The 16,310-nt window shown below is 49.7% G+C and overlaps 1 protein-coding gene across 1 annotated transcript in view; it reads right to left on the reverse strand.

Annotated features, from left to right (window-relative positions):
* The window catches only part of LOC134795189 (uncharacterized), a 66,522-nt gene that overhangs the window by 23,113 nt on the left and 27,099 nt on the right, over positions 1 to 16,310 (reverse strand). Inside the window, exons 11-28 of the mRNA XM_063767018.1 lie at positions 15,610 to 15,710; positions 15,236 to 15,492; positions 14,580 to 15,154; positions 13,897 to 14,017; positions 13,474 to 13,650; positions 5,781 to 5,946; positions 3,568 to 3,740; positions 3,390 to 3,497; positions 3,212 to 3,319; positions 3,034 to 3,141; positions 2,856 to 2,963; positions 2,678 to 2,785; positions 2,500 to 2,607; positions 2,322 to 2,429; positions 2,025 to 2,251; positions 1,788 to 1,974; positions 1,380 to 1,486; positions 877 to 1,120 (exon numbers count right to left, since the gene is read on the reverse strand). Of these exons, the coding sequence (XP_063623088.1) occupies positions 877 to 1,120; positions 1,380 to 1,486; positions 1,788 to 1,974; positions 2,025 to 2,251; positions 2,322 to 2,429; positions 2,500 to 2,607; positions 2,678 to 2,785; positions 2,856 to 2,963; positions 3,034 to 3,141; positions 3,212 to 3,319; positions 3,390 to 3,497; positions 3,568 to 3,740; positions 5,781 to 5,946; positions 13,474 to 13,650; positions 13,897 to 14,017; positions 14,580 to 15,154; positions 15,236 to 15,492; positions 15,610 to 15,710 (3,091 nt within the window). The remainder of the gene's footprint in view (positions 1 to 876; positions 1,121 to 1,379; positions 1,487 to 1,787; positions 1,975 to 2,024; positions 2,252 to 2,321; positions 2,430 to 2,499; positions 2,608 to 2,677; positions 2,786 to 2,855; positions 2,964 to 3,033; positions 3,142 to 3,211; positions 3,320 to 3,389; positions 3,498 to 3,567; positions 3,741 to 5,780; positions 5,947 to 13,473; positions 13,651 to 13,896; positions 14,018 to 14,579; positions 15,155 to 15,235; positions 15,493 to 15,609; positions 15,711 to 16,310) is intronic.

Consider the following 16,310-nt stretch of genomic DNA (forward strand, 5'->3'; position numbering starts at 1 on the left):
CTGCTATTCTACATATACTGAAAGAATAGAACGTATTCAACGTAAATTCATTAAATTTCTGTGTTTCAAAATTAAATCTCCTTATAGCTCCTCTAACTATCTATCTATTTGTAAAAGACATCACTTTGTACCACTTCAAAAACGGCGGGAAATAGCTGACATAAGTTATTTACTTAGTATCACTACTGGTTTGGTGGATAGTCCTGAACTACTTTCCAATCTCTCTTTTAATACTCCCACTCGTTGTAAAAGGTATTATCCTCCTATTTCCATTAAATTTTCATCGTCCAAATACAGACAGAATAGTTTCTTGTCGCGTGCGAGTAGAGCTTTAAACAACCTGGCAAACCAATTAGATATAGATATATTTAATTGTAAGATACCTTTGGTTAAACATTATTAGACGCTAAAATGTTTTGATTGAGCATGTGTAATCAATCTTTGTTTGCTACTTTTCTATTGTATTTCTGATTGTAGGTGTTTTAAAATATTGTCATTTTTGGATTGTACTTAATATGTAGGTACTGTAAAAAACTTTATGTTGTGTGTTGCTGTGTCCGAGCGTTGACACTTTTCATTTAAGTAAACTTAAATGTAATAATCTGTAGCTACATGTGTGATCCTGTAATTGGCTTTCCATCTCTTATTAATTTGGCATACTCTGTATAGATAGCTGTTGGATCTCCATAACATAAATAAATAAATAAAATAAATTTTGAATGTCTATTTGAACGCGATAAGAAACTATCTACTATTTTCACCACATTGTAGTGATGATCCTGACACTTTACACTGCGAGTGCTGCCCCTTACAGTTCACACGCGCGCCATCAAATCTGCTTCGAACCGTGTTCACCACTCTCCGGTGTCCGCTCACCTCAGTCGTGTCTATGGCGAGCGACACGTTCCTCACGGCCCGCAGCCGCTCCGTGTCATACAGCGCCCGCCTTTTCAACAACAACTCCAAGTCTGCCTCCAACGACGTCTGAAGCCACTCTTCTTTATCTATGGCCAGCCCGGTGTAGCAGGCGGAGCCGCAGGCCAGCTCGGGCAGGTATTGTACGTGGCCAATGGTGTTTGTGCCGGGACCGATCCACCACGCTTCGGGGTCTTCGGGTGGTCTGTAACCATACATTAACATTAGTTAGAAATAAGGATTCAACACTAGCTCAATTTCATAAAATATTTGCCCTCCTAAGCTGAAAAGCGGTGTTTGCATTCAATTTTCATGAAAAATACGTTACTTCTCTCCTAAGCTAAAAGGATGTAGCTTATGTAGGTAAGAAAATTTTTTAACTGGAAGCAACTTGTTAAGTATATACTTTCCGAATTTTCTATAAATTTTCTTGATTATAATAATGATTGATATCATAAAGTTACATAAAGACGAGCGCGGGGTCGGGCGGCTGCGGCTCGACCAGCGTCAGCTTCATCTTCAGCGCCATCGTGCTCTCCACCACCAGCGCCGGCGCCCAGCCGCTCGCCCACTGCCAACAGAAACAACGTCGGTAAGCTTTTCACTAAACTGGAACGACTTCGTTGACAATTTTTTTGATGGTTTTCGCATAAGATCGAACCGCTCAAGGTCCGCCTTCCGCTCGATGTGCAACAAAAGCCTCCGAACGCGGTCCGTTTTATAGGGAGGCCAAATGTCGAGCTGCAGGAGAGCAGAGCTCGAATGCGAATCAACGGTCCAGCGGGCCCGCACGAGATCAGCAGGGCGTCAGTATACAGTGAAGTCAGGGCGCATGGTGCAGGCGTCCGTAGCGTGTAAGTGTAACGACTGACCGGCGCGGCCTGGCAGTCGTCGGCTTGGCGGGCGTGCAGCAGGCGCGCGCGCAAGGCGCCGGCGCGCGCGGTCAGCGACACGGCCGTCTCGGCGCGCGCGGCCGGCGCCTGCAGCCACACGGCGCCGCGCACGGGACGGGGTAGTGGTAGCGTGTGGCGTGTAAGTGTAACGACTGACCGGCGCGGCCTGGCAGTCGTCGGCTTGGCGGGCGTGCAGCAGGCGCGCGCGCAACGCGCCGGCGCGCGCGGTCAGCGACACGGCCGTCTCGGCGCGCGCGGCCGGCGCCTGCAGCCACACGGCGCCGCGCACGGGACGGGGTAGTGGTAGCGTGTGGCGTGTAAGTGTAACGACTGACCGGCGCGGCCTGGCAGTCGTCGGCTTGGCGGGCGTGCAGCAGGCGCGCGCGCAACGCGCCGGCGCGCGCGGTCAGCGACACGGCCGTCTCGGCGCGCGCGGCCGGCGCCTGCAGCCACACGGCGCCGCGCACGGGACGGGGTAGTGGTAGCGTGTGGCGTGTAAGTGTAACGACTGACCGGCGCGGCCTGGCAGTCGTCGGCTTGGCGGGCGTGCAGCAGGCGCGCGCGCAACGCGCCGGCGCGCGCGGTCAGCGACACGGCCGTCTCGGCGCGCGCGGCCGGCGCCTGCAGCCACACGGCGCCGCGCACGGGACGGGGTAGTGGTAGCGTGTGGCGTGTAAGTGTAACGACTGACCGGCGCGGCCTGGCAGTCGTCGGCTTGGCGGGCGTGCAGCAGGCGCGCGCGCAACGCGCCGGCGCGCGCGGTCAGCGACACGGCCGTCTCGGCGCGCGCGGCCGGCGCCTGCAGCCACACGGCGCCGCGCACGGGACGGGGTAGTGGTAGCGTGTGGCGTGTAAGTGTAACGACTGACCGGCGCGGCCTGGCAGTCGTCGGCTTGGCGGGCGTGCAGCAGGCGCGCGCGCAACGCGCCGGCGCGCGCGGTCAGCGACACGGCCGTCTCGGCGCGCGCGGCCGGCGCCTGCAGCCACACGGCGCCGCGCACGGGACGGGGTAGTGGTAGCGTGTGGCGTGTAAGTGTAACGACTGACCGGCGCGGCCTGGCAGTCGTCGGCTTGGCGGGCGTGCAGCAGGCGCGCGCGCAACGCGCCGGCGCGCGCGGTCAGCGACACGGCCGTCTCGGCGCGCGCGGCCGGCGCCTGCAGCCACACGGCGCCGCGCACGGGACGGGGTAGTGGTAGCGTGTGGCGTGTAAGTGTAACGACTGACCGGCGCGGCCTGGCAGTCGTCGGCTTGGCGGGCGTGCAGCAGGCGCGCGCGCAACGCGCCGGCGCGCGCGGTCAGCGACACGGCCGTCTCGGCGCGCGCGGCCGGCGCCTGCAGCCACACGGCGCCGCGCACGGGACGGGGTAGTGGTAGCGTGTGGCGTGTAAGTGTAACGACTGACCGGCGCGGCCTGGCAGTCGTCGGCTTGGCGGGCGTGCAGCAGGCGCGCGCGCAACGCGCCGGCGCGCGCGGTCAGCGACACGGCCGTCTCGGCGCGCGCGGCCGGCGCCTGCAGCCACACGGCGCCGCGCACGGGACGGGGTAGTGGTAGCGTGTGGCGTGTAAGTGTAACGACTGACCGGCGCGGCCTGGCAGTCGTCGGCTTGGCGGGCGTGCAGCAGGCGCGCGCGCAACGCGCCGGCGCGCGCGGTCAGCGACACGGCCGTCTCGGCGCGCGCGGCCGGCGCCTGCAGCCACACGGCGCCGCGCACGGGACGGGGTAGTGGTAGCGTGTGGCGTGTAAGTGTAACGACTGACCGGCGCGGCCTGGCAGTCGTCGGCTTGGCGGGCGTGCAGCAGGCGCGCGCGCAACGCGCCGGCGCGCGCGGTCAGCGACACGGCCGTCTCGGCGCGCGCGGCCGGCGCCTGCAGCCACACGGCGCCGCGCACGGGACGGGGTAGTGGTAGCGTGTGGCGTGTAAGTGTAACGACTGACCGGCGCGGCCTGGCAGTCGTCGGCTTGGCGGGCGTGCAGCAGGCGCGCGCGCAACGCGCCGGCGCGCGCGGTGAGCGACACGGCCGTCTCGGCGCGCGCGGCCGGCGCCTGCAGCCACACGGCGCCGTGCACGGGGCCCGCGCGCGCCGGCGCCACCACCGTCAGCACCGCCGTGGCCCAGCCGTCGGCCGGCACACACCCGCCTATGGACGAACACTACATTAGGAAGCGTCCAGATTTAGCAAAAGCGTGGCATATTCCATAAAATAATTGAGAAAAAATCCTTATCGAGGCTCGACCCGTTCTAGCTCTGACGAACATCGTGAAATGTACACGAAACAAACCGTCAACTCCGTAAAGCGTTTAGACGGACAGATACACGCGGAGCCGTGCATACTAAAAAGAAGCGGCACGGCGCAGGGTTGCACACGCGCGCCACCACGCGCCGCGTCGACGACGTGCCCAGCGCGGGCACGGTCAGCGAGCTCAGCACGGTTTCATTTTTATCGACTATCACTATGCGCGTCCCTTTCGCACTTACATACTTGTTAGAACGTGACAGGCATGGTGACAAGGGATAAAAACGTGCCCAGCGCGGGCACGGTCAGGTCAGGGGTCTAGTGTTACGTACCCTCGGCGCTGAGCGCGAGCGTGGCGCCGGGCAGCGCGGCGTGCGCGGTGGCGCACAGCGGCGCGGGCGCAGGGTTGCGCACGCGCGCCACCACGCGCCGCGTCGACGACGTGGCCAGCGCGGGCACGGTCAGGTCAGGGGTCTAGTGTTACGTACCCTCGGCGCTGAGCGCGAGCGTGGCGCCGGGCAGCGCGGCGTGCGCGGTGGCGCACAGCGGCGCGGGCGCAGGGTTGCGCACGCGCGCCACCACGCGCCGCGTCGACGACGTGGCCAGCGCGGGCACGGTCAGGTCAGGGGTCTAGTGTTACGTACCCTCGGCGCTGAGCGCGAGCGTGGCGCCGGGCAGAGCGGCGTGCGCGGTGGCGCACAGCGACGCGGGCGCAGGGTTGCGCACGCGCGCCACCACGCGCCGCGTCGACGACGTGGCCAGCGCGGGCACGGTCAGGTCAGGGGTCTAGTGTTACGTACCCTCGGCGCTGAGCGCGAGCGTGGCGCCGGGCAGCGCGGCGTGCGCGGTGGCGCACAGCGGCGCGGGCGCAGGGTTGCGCACGCGCGCCACCACGCGCCGCGTCGACGACGTGGCCAGCGCGGGCACGGTCAGGTCAGGGGTCTAGTGTTACGTACCCTCGGCGCTGAGCGCGAGCGTGGCGCCGGGCAGCGCGGCGTGCGCGGTGGCGCACAGCGGCGCGGGCGCAGGGTTGCGCACGCGCGCCACCACGCGCCGCGTCGACGACGTGGCCAGCGCGGGCACGGTCAGGTCAGGGGTCTAGTGTTACGTACCCTCGGCGCTGAGCGCGAGCGTGGCGCCGGGCAGCGCGGCGTGCGCGGTGGCGCACAGCGGCGCGGGCGCAGGGTTGCGCACGCGCGCCACCACGCGCCGCGTCGACGACGTGGCCAGCGCGGGCACGGTCAGGTCAGGGGTCTAGTGTTACGTACCCTCGGCGCTGAGCGCGAGCGTGGCGCCGGGCAGCGCGGCGTGCGCGGTGGCGCACAGCGGCGCGGGCGCAGGGTTGCGCACGCGCGCCACCACGCGCCGCGTCGACGACGTGGCCAGCGCGGGCACGGTCAGGTCAGGGGTCTAGTGTTACGTACCCTCGGCGCTGAGCGCGAGCGTGGCGCCGGGCAGCGCGGCGTGCGCGGTGGCGCACAGCGGCGCGGGCGCAGGGTTGCGCACGCGCGCCACCACGCGCCGCGTCGACGACGTGGCCAGCGCGGGCACGGTCAGGTCAGGGGTCTAGTGTTACGTACCCTCGGCGCTGAGCGCGAGCGTGGCGCCGGGCAGCGCGGCGTGCGCGGTGGCGCACAGCGGCGCGGGCGCAGGGTTGCGCACGCGCGCCACCACGCGCCGCGTCGACGACGTGGCCAGCGCGGGCACGGTCAGGTCAGGGGTCTAGTGTTACGTACCCTCGGCGCTGAGCGCGAGCGTGGCGCCGGGCAGCGCGGCGTGCGCGGTGGCGCACAGCGGCGCGGGCGCAGGGTTGCGCACGCGCGCCACCACGCGCCGCGTCGACGACGTGGCCAGCGCGCCCAGCGGCAGCGTGCGCGCGTCCGCGCCCGGCCACTGCCACTCCTGCAAACGTTTACCACGATCGTTCTTTACCACAACTCCACACACAAATTACTACTATGGTTACGGAGTACTGAAAGCCTAAACACGCATTGCAGTATTACTATTAAAATACGTACAGATGTAGGTACAAATTTGCCATTTTACTGTTTTCAATGATGTCCAACTTTACCGAAGAAAATAATTATTGAATACTGACCCCCATCGGCGCTACGCATTCGATTGATTAAGCTGCGTTTTCCTAATGATTATTTGACTTGTTAACTTTAAAAACTATGTTATACCTATATTTCGTAAACTACGGTTTATGTTTTATACATTTTTACTCGAACTAATAGGCACCTCTTCTTAGACAGCCGGTGCGATAGGCAGACACTCATATTGGCACGTCTGTGCAAATTGAGTGATCAGCACATTTAATGTAGATCTTGCGCCTCCACTCGATAAGGGATTTCCTCTTCAGTCACGTAGAATAATTATATATAATGATAGAATAGCAAGTATTGTGGAGATTAGAGTGTACAAGCTGGAAGACATTACATCTGTTAACAGTGTTAACCTGTATACTGTGTTTGGTGAATCAACCCTTCCACCCCGGCGCTTCGCCTATTACAGCAGGCATTTCATTGGCCTATAGGTAAATATAAGTAAGAAAAGAGTGGTAACTCCATACATCAGTTTTCTTACCAAAACGCGAGTTTTTTAGTAGTCCAGATCTAGCTTCATGTAGCGGAATTTATCAGTATTGCTAGTAGACAATAGATGTCGCGACAACCGAATACTCTAATGCTCAACAATTTTCAGCTGATATTATAATCGGATTAACCGGAATTCTATTTTCAACTCCTTCTGCATGTAATATTAGTTGTAAATAGTTTTAGCAGTACATTTTTCGTCAGGAGCGACATTTGTGACATCTAGTGTCAAGTAGCGGTACGGATAAATCCACTATACTTGACGCTAGATGTCGACTAGAAGTTTTCGTAGCAAAGGGTATGGTTGGCAGAAAAAACAAATACATACATTTGAATATTCACTTTTGTTCTTAACTATAAAATAAATACATATCTTAGGATTACAGCTCTAGATATAACTCTTTACGGTACAAAACCTTTTCCGCCCTAATATATTTTTTAAACAATGTCATTCTACGCTCGAAACCGGGTCGGAGCGGCCGCCTGCATTGTTTCTTATCGCGGTTACCTCGACTCATAAGTACCTGGACTTGTTTACAAGTTAATATTAATCTAAGTGCATACGTACTGCAACTTTGTGTTCACAAACTTAAGGTTCATTTTTGTGTTGTGTTTTCGCACTAATATTAATAGTTAACCTACCCAAGATTAAGATGAATTGTGCCAAGTGTGGTGATGAATTAACGGATTTCGCCGAATGTGGTCAATGCCACGGCCGATTACACTTCGATTGTGCTGGATTGACTGAAACCACTTATCGAAAAAAAGGGACCGCAGCAAAAGCAGCCTGGCGATGTGTAAACTGCCGAAATATGCCATCAACGGTTTCCGGAACCACCGCTGACATTCTGAGCGAGATCAAATCGTTTCGAAATGACTTTAACGCAATGAAATCGGATGTTAACACTATTAAAAGCGAGATTCGCGCAACCTCTCAGGGCCTGCAGGAGCTCAACGCGAAATGGAGCGAGCTCGACACCTCGCTTACTGCCATGGCCGCGCGGCTAGTTCACGTAGAAGACAAAGTATCCTCATTGGGTGCTCTGCAGAAGAATTTTGACGATACCTGTGTCACTATCGAATCCCTCAAAAATGATCTGAATAGTCGCGATCAATTCTCTCGCTTAAACAACATTGAAATTTCTGGACTAACCTATAAAAGTGGGGAAAATCTTGACTCTTTTGACCGATATATCAAGAAAGTTAGGAGTTTCTGTGTCGGACTCCGAGGTGGATTCCATTCACCGTGTACGTCGCTTCGGAACCATCACCGCTTCAGCGAGCGGCGGGGCCGTGCGCGCCGGCGCGGACCGCGAGCCAGCGGTCATCGTGCGATTTGTGCAGCGCCGCCGCAAGGAGGAACTGCTGGCGGTTATGCGCACGCGCCGGACACTCACCACGGTCGACATCGGATTGCCGGGGCCCCCACAGAACCTCTACATAAACGACCACCTAACTCGCGAAAACAAACTATTATTAAAAAAAGCCCGTGCGGTTATATCTAACTTAAACTATGCCTACCTGTGGGTTAGAGAATAGAGAAAATGATAAATCTAGGATCTTGCATATCTCTAACGAATCCGACCTTTCAAAACTGAAATGACTCATTGTTTACGTTATTTACTTGCCTACTTTACTGCTACGCCGATCTACGAAATTACTATCATATATATAAAATTGAAAAACCAGAACGGGATAAAAAACGAGGGAAGAAGCGAGATGGCGCCTTACAAATTTCTAAAAAAGTTTTTGACACGTTTCTCGAATACGACGCACGTATGATAAGAAAAACCTGTTCAAATCAATTATCTATATATGGGAATAGAACTAGACCATAAAAACTATCGCTTCCGATGCGTATTTAATTTACAATAAGGAAAATAAATTTTCATAACAATCTTCATCGGCCATTTCTCGGCAACTCTCGGTTGCTTTCGTTTGGCGGTGCTACAGATTAGACCAAATAATCCGTAAGTTAAAGTAAACTAAATTATGTTTGTCATGTTGGTATACAGGTATTTCTGAGTTTTTTTACACGAAGTAAAATAAAAAGTGCTGCCAACCTCAACCTTAGTCTATAGAGCCCATACGAGTGATTTATGTCATATATGACTTATCATTCTTATCAATCAAAGTAATTACTATATTATTATTATCAATTTGTATTTTGTTCTTTTAAATTTATTTTTGAGTTATATTATTCAGATTGACTTTCACGGCTTCGGCAAACATTGCCATTCGTCCGGGGAACGGGCTAAGAATGCTGAGATGGGCCAAAAATACAAAGTTGATAGTAAGTTATGTAGGTAGATTAAAGTGCATGTTCAGATATTATTGAGCGACCTGATAAAAATAAGCAAATGTACAGTCAGCAGTCGGCCAAATATCGTAATATAATTTTTCTCAAACATGCAATGAAATATTGATGTTATGTTCCTTATAATAGGCTGCGAAGTATGACGTTTCAGGTGCGGCTAGGACAAAAGGTCGTTAATGGAATTTCATACACATCTTGCAGGCCTAGGCCGGCAAAGTCCTCTTTTTTTAATTTTCATTTCACAGATATTTGTGATACAGCATCGTGGAATTCATCCATTAAAAAAAACGCAGTATCTGCTTTATGGTTCGTAATGACACTCTGCCACTACGCCTATAAAAAAAAACAAAAAACAATGTTTGCTATAATTTGCAGTTTTATTTGTATAAAATCAACATGAACTTAATAAATAATACATTCTATAATTTTATAATTTTTAATTATAAATTTAACTACATAAATAAAAACATTTAAAATATTTCATCTAAACGTTAGCGGTAAAAAGGTCTACTCAAACACGCGTAGTTATATTTTTTAAATTGTTATGGAGGTAAAGTTGAAAAATATTCATTCTGTTTCATTGGATTTATGGTGCATTGTAAATTTTTTGACTTTAATATGAGTTCCGACGAAATAATCAAATTAATATTAATTGTAATCGTAGGCGTTGGAATTGGCAGCGTAAGCAGAATTGATTTTAATAACTTGCTGCCTCTGCCGCCAAGTCTAAGACGAAGTATGTATATGGTTGCTTATGGCAATTTTATTCTTTGAGAAACTAAGAAAAATGGCTTACAGTTTATTAGAAACAGTTTTGTGGCATATTTTAAATGAATGTAACTACAAATTCGTCAACACTGTGGAAATTATACTTATTTACTCCGTGCATAAAGCAACGATGTATGTGAAACACGATATCAACATGAAAGACTATGTAAACTTATGTGACGAAAACGACAATCAGACGGATACAAGGCGAAAAAATTAAAGATACATGAAAAAATGCGTGACGCTCTTTCTTCCACTAACTGAACCCTGATGCAAAATATGAATACGGAACAGGCTACCACTTATTTTTATTCAACCTTGAACACTCTTATTAAAAAGTATGTTCCTCTTAGTAAGACAAACTGCTCTAGTAATCGTCCCCCCTGGTACACCCGGGCGTTAGTGAAATTAAGTCGAGAAAAACGTAAAATGCACACCAGGTGGAAAACTTACAAAAACCCTTTAGATTATCTTTCTTTCAAGTTGTTAAGAACAAGAGAACACAAAATGGAACTGGATTGCTATAATTCATATATATCTTTTGCCGAGAAAAATATTCGTAAGTGTCCTAAATATTTTTGGTATTTTATTAAATCAAAGTTTTCCGCAAGCAAAACCCCAGACTGTATGTATTATGGAAGCAACTCCTCTACTGACAGCGAGACAGTAGCTAATTATTTTAATGATTATTTCCGCTCAGTTTTTGTTAAAGGTACCGTGTACCCAGTCTCTCCTAATTCTCATACAAACAATAGTCCGGTAGATATCTCTTCGATTAACATAAATAAAACACTTGTCCTTAAACATCTCCAACAGGTTAATACAAATAAGGGAGCGGGTCTCGACCGTATTCATCCTATTTTAATCTCTCGCTGTAGTAAGGAATTGGCTACTCCTCTCACTATTATTTTCCGTAAATCGTTATCCGAGGGTTGTTTCCCTTCTGTTTGGAAAACGGCTTTAATAACAGCAATACACAAAAGCGGACATAAACATGATGTGACACAATACAGACCCATATCTAAATTATGCATTTTTGGCAAAATTCTTGAAAAAATAGTGACCTCCGAATTGACAAGTTGTATCATTCGTATAATTTCTCCTAATCAACACGGTTTTCTTCGTGGCGTAGTGTCGACACGAATCTCATTACCTTCACAGATTTTATTCTGAACGCTATTGACAACGGTCATCAGGTTGACGCCGTGTATACCGATTTCTCATAAGCTTTTGATAAAATTAACCATACTATGTTATTACACAAATTATACGATTTCGGTATACACGGCGATCTCTACAGGTGGATTGAATCCTATATCCAAAACCGATGCCAGGCAGTATCACTGATGGGCTATACTTCCAGATACTTAACCATTGATTCAGGGGTCCCCCAAGGCTCTCATTTAGGACCGCTTTTATTTATCCTATATGTTAACGACATGGGTTCATCATTTTCTAGTTCTAAACATCTAGTCTATGCAGACGACACAAAAATTTTCAAAATCATAAAAATAAAGAACGACTGCCTGGACATGCAACGTGATCTTGATAGCTTTGCCACATATTGCGGTTATAACCAATTACTTCTAAACCCTGATAAATGCAACTGTATTACTTTCACTCGTAAACGAAGTCCGCTTCTTTTCAATTATAATTTTTCAGGAAAGGTCATAAATAGAGTTACAAAGGTTCGAGATCTTGGCATTATTTTAGATTCTAAGCTCAATTTCATTTCACACATAGACCACATCACCACGAAGGCCTACAAGAAATTGGGTCTGATACTTAGACTATCTCAGCCATTTAAAGATCCAAACACCTTAAAAGTATTATACTCCTCTTATGTTCGTAGCATTTTAGAATTTGGTAGCGTTGTCTGGCCCCTCAATATACCGTTCACATAAAAAGAATGGGGTTGGCCGGTGGAAGTTTTTAGCAGATGGCGCCATCATAGCTTGCCCTGTCAATCCCTATAATTGTGTCAAATTTTTGTTTTTTTAATACACTGGATGCCAGCCTTTTAAACCAAATCTCATAGAAAAAGGGGCAAGCTATGATGGCGCCACCTATGCAAACCTTTGACAGTTGCCAACCCCATTGAAAAAATTCAAAATAAGTTATTAAAGTCGCTCCACTTCCGCCACGGTTTGAACATGTCAGAGAATAGCACACACCGTCGTGGTCTTGGGCCACTAGAAAAAAGACGTGTATTTATAGATCAAATTTTTCTTTATAAACTCCTAAATAGCCTCATTGATTCTTCCACACTTCTTGAAAAAATTGTTTTTAAATTGCCGCGTCGTATTCCCACTCGCCACCCCCAAACATTCCATATCAGCTTTTGTAGTTCTAATTTCGCCAAAAATACTTTCTTTAGACGAGCCTGTCAAAATTATAATGTTAACTTCATAAATCTAGATATCTTCTCATTGTCTTTCGGTAAATATAGTAGTGGTCTGCGGAGCCAAATATTTCCATAGCAGTGTAATGTTATTACATACTTAGTTAAAAAAAAAGTCATTGTTTTACAGTCTTATGCAATGTATGTATGTACGTCTGTAAGCATGATCGATACTTGGTACTTTATGAGTTGTGTATCCAATTGTTACTTCTGTGTATCTTCCTATTTATAGGCAGAACCGAACTAGCCCTGTTTCTACTTATTATCAATATAATTATTTTATATTTAATGGAACTATAGGTCTTATTGTATATCTGCAAGCTTAAACATATTTGTATGTGACTGTTTGTTTCCTAAATATTAATTTAAAAAAAAATGTACGGCAAATGACATTAAATGTCATAAAAATACAACTATAGTTGCGTGCAATATTTTAGAGACTTAATAGTACATTATTGTCGAGGCTCGGAAGTAGCTACTTGCAGGCTGAGGATTCGTATTAAACGGACGACCTTGGGAGTCCGTTTAATTGAATCCGAAGCCAGCAAGTAGCCTTCCAGTCGAGTCATATATAGTGCTTTTCTCAAAAATGGTGCAAGAAATATAAATATAATAGAAATATTTTACAGAATCAACGTTCTTACGTATATATTTTCACAGAAAACAGTAGAAACAATTGAAAAAATTAGCTTTGCCACCTTTTTATTTTTTTAATTAAAAAATAGAAGTGTATTTTTCTGCCGAAAATACGCCAACCTATTTGAGACAGCTAAATAGTCGCGGTACCAACATTATAATTATAAATACTAATCATCTCTTTGGCTGTTTAATGGGCCTGTGTCTTTATTTGATATGGCCATTTCAACTTTTAAAAAGTTTGGAACACGACAAATAATGGAATTTGTATGCAACACTGCAGTCCCAAAATCGAGACTGCAATGTTTTTAACTTTTTAATTTTTGACTGACCATAAACTACGCGCTCCGCGACCAATTTTTTAAACGGCAAAGTCGACTTTGCCGTCCATTTTTGAGAAAATTAACCTTCCTGTGACTTCTGTTAACGTAGAAAGGTCATTTAGCTATTTAAAAAGGGATTTTTTTCCAATCGACATGAACGACTGACAGCCAAATCTGTTGAGCAAATTTTAGTCGTTTATTCAGTATAATTTGGATAAGTGATTATAAATATGTATATAAATCTCATAATTTGGGAAATATATAATGTTTAAAATACTTGCGTATTTGTTTTTTTGTCAACCATACTTTGCTACCAATACGGCACGTTGATAACGATCACTAGTTAGAATTGATGAAGTTTCGCTCGATATAAAACATAAGTATAGTTACGATGTGCAGGTGTCCGCCGTACAGCAGCACGGCCACAGAGTAGGCGGTGTGCGTGAGGTTGGTGCGCACTCGGAGGCGGGCCTGCAGCGCGGCGTCGGCGTCGCGCCGCCGCAGCCGCAGCCGCGCCACCCGCGCCTCCGCGCCCGCCGCCAGCGAGACCCCGGCCCAAGACTCCGTCTGCGAAACAAACATTCATATACAATCAAATCAATCTATTACTCCGCAAGATCAATATAAAAATAATAGGTACTAACCTACTTTTACTTTTAAAACTATAAAATAATCGATTGTCCGATAGGAAATATCGAAGGTAGATTTTTCGAAAAAACCTGGTCCCTTTTTACACACAGTAGTACGTTTTGTATTTACTTTGCGAGTGTACATTATTTTAGTACATTTATATATATCTGTATCGTGACTCACTTCGAAGTGTTGTTGTAACTCGGGCGGGAACTCCACGGCTACAATGTGGACGGGCTGCTGGAAGTCGTTGCGAGCGCGGATCTCCTGCGCGCGCATGCTGCTCTCGTCCGCCGTCACAAAACTGGAACGAGCACCATGCGTCAAGTAGTTTAAAGTGTTTCATTTATGAAATGAAATGATTTTGTCCTTGTTTAGAGTTGGTCGCACCAAACCATGTTATGTGTAACTTGAGGTACGTTTACTATTAAGACAACTTTTAGAACGCCTAATAAAGGTGTAGGTGAAGTCTCCAGCTAATTATTTCTCATTCCGAGGTGAAATTCTTAATTTGACCGAACTAGAACTGATCATCAAATATGGTGGTGATGTCAACTACGAATATCATCCTGTGCAGAACTTGCATCTCATATGAGCAGATTTTAACGTACCATCGCCCACACTGTCAACTGTGCATCGGTGGACCTTATGCCATTCGTAATAAGGTCCACCGTCTCCACCGATGTACAGTTAGGAGTGTTGCCGTTCGTACTACGTTGACAGACGACTTTGTGTACTGTCGAGTTCATAAATATGTATACATTTTTTCACTTTAATCCATTACAATAAGGTTAAAAAATGTATTTAAAATATTTATGATATCTTGTGTAACCTGGCGTGGCGTATAAAGTGTGTAATGTACTGACTGCAGATCGGTGGGCAGCCGCAGCGTGCCGGGCAGCAGCCGCACGCTGTACGGCAGCGCGGCGCCCGCCAGCCCCGCCCACCCCGCGCACCACCGCTCCCCCGACTCCCCCGCCGCCTCCACCCCGTCCGTATAAAGTGTGTAATGTACTGACTGCAGATCGGTGGGCAGCCGCAGCGTGCCGGGCAGCAGCCGCACGCTGTACGGCAGCGCGGCGCCCGCCAGCCCCGCCCACCCCGCGCACCACCGCTCCCCCGCCTCCCCCGCCGCCTCCACCCCGTCCGTATAAAGTGTGTAATGTACTGACTGCAGATCGGTGGGCAGCCGCAGCGTGCCGGGCAGCAGCCGCACGCTGTACGGCAGCGCGGCGCCCGCCAGCCCCGCCCACCCCGCGCACCACCGCTCCCCCGCCTCCCCCGCCGCCTCCACCCCGTCCGTATAAAGTGTGTAATGTACTGACTGCAGATCGGTGGGCAGCCGCAGCGTGCCGGGCAGCAGCCGCACGCTGTACGGCAGCGCGGCGCCCGCCAGCCCCGCCCACCCCGCGCACCACCGCTCCCCCGCCTCCCCCGCCGCCTCCACCCCGTCCGTATAAAGTGTGTAATGTACTGACTACAGATCGGTGGGCAGCCGCAGCGTGCCGGGCAGCAGCCGCACGCTGTACGGCAGCGCGGCGCCCGCCAGCCCCGCCCACCCCGCGCACCACCGCTCCCCCGCCTCCCCCGCCGCCTCCACCCCGTCCGTATAAAGTGTGTAATGTACTGACTGCAGATCGGTGGGCAGCCGCAGCGTGCCGGGCAGCAGCCGCACGCTGTACGGCAGCGCGGCGCCCGCCAGCCCCGCCCACCCCGCGCACCACCGCTCCCCCGCCTCCCCCGCCGCCTCCACCCCGTCCGTATAAAGTGTGTAATGTACTGTAGTGTGCACCATATATGACACGCACACTCTCTCACATGTACCCTATATATACCCTAGCATAAGTATCATATATCAGAATAAACCTATACTCCTGAGATAGTGTTTGTCTTTACGTCCCACCTCACATGGCGATCCTGCCAGTGCGGCCTTGTGCTGCACTGGCGGTGCGCCGCGCCAGCCAGTGAAGGCCGAGAAGAGAAATAAAAGATTAAACCTGTCGGACTATGAACAGTTATGGTGAACTTTTAGTGATTTAGCGGAACTCTATAAGTGGTAGAAATAATGTGATAAGTTCGACTTCACATTCGACTAAGTAAATAGAACAATTATCAATACAACATAGTGTGTAATACTGCGTAATAATATTCCAATGAATATCGGATAGTGCAATAAAGAAAATAATTACCAAAAATAAAATAAGTGACCGTAAATGTGACATAAATAAAAATGGACGCAATAAAAATAAACAAAAACTGGGACTTCTAAATTTTGTGACAATATGTTTGCTGCTGGACGTTGTTCGTGTCGGTGGATCGGGGCGTGGTCTGCAGCTACGGGTGCCCTAAGCCAAGGCACGAGGTCCAGCGGATCACAGTGGTAGTCAAAAAAAAAATTGTAAAAAAAAGTGAAAAACAGACAATAATAATTGAAGTGACTTCTATTTTTAAAGGTTTTTAATGGTACATTTTTAAGGCATTCATTTTCTAATTAAGTGTATGAACTATTGATAACATTTCATTTATGATAATGCCGCTAGATGACGAAACACAATATGGATAAAAGGGCGGTCATTATATACCGAGAATAATAATAA

This window comes from Cydia splendana, chromosome 11 (genome assembly GCF_910591565.1).
Source record: "Cydia splendana chromosome 11, ilCydSple1.2, whole genome shotgun sequence".
Lineage (NCBI taxonomy): Eukaryota > Metazoa > Arthropoda > Insecta > Lepidoptera > Tortricidae > Cydia > Cydia splendana.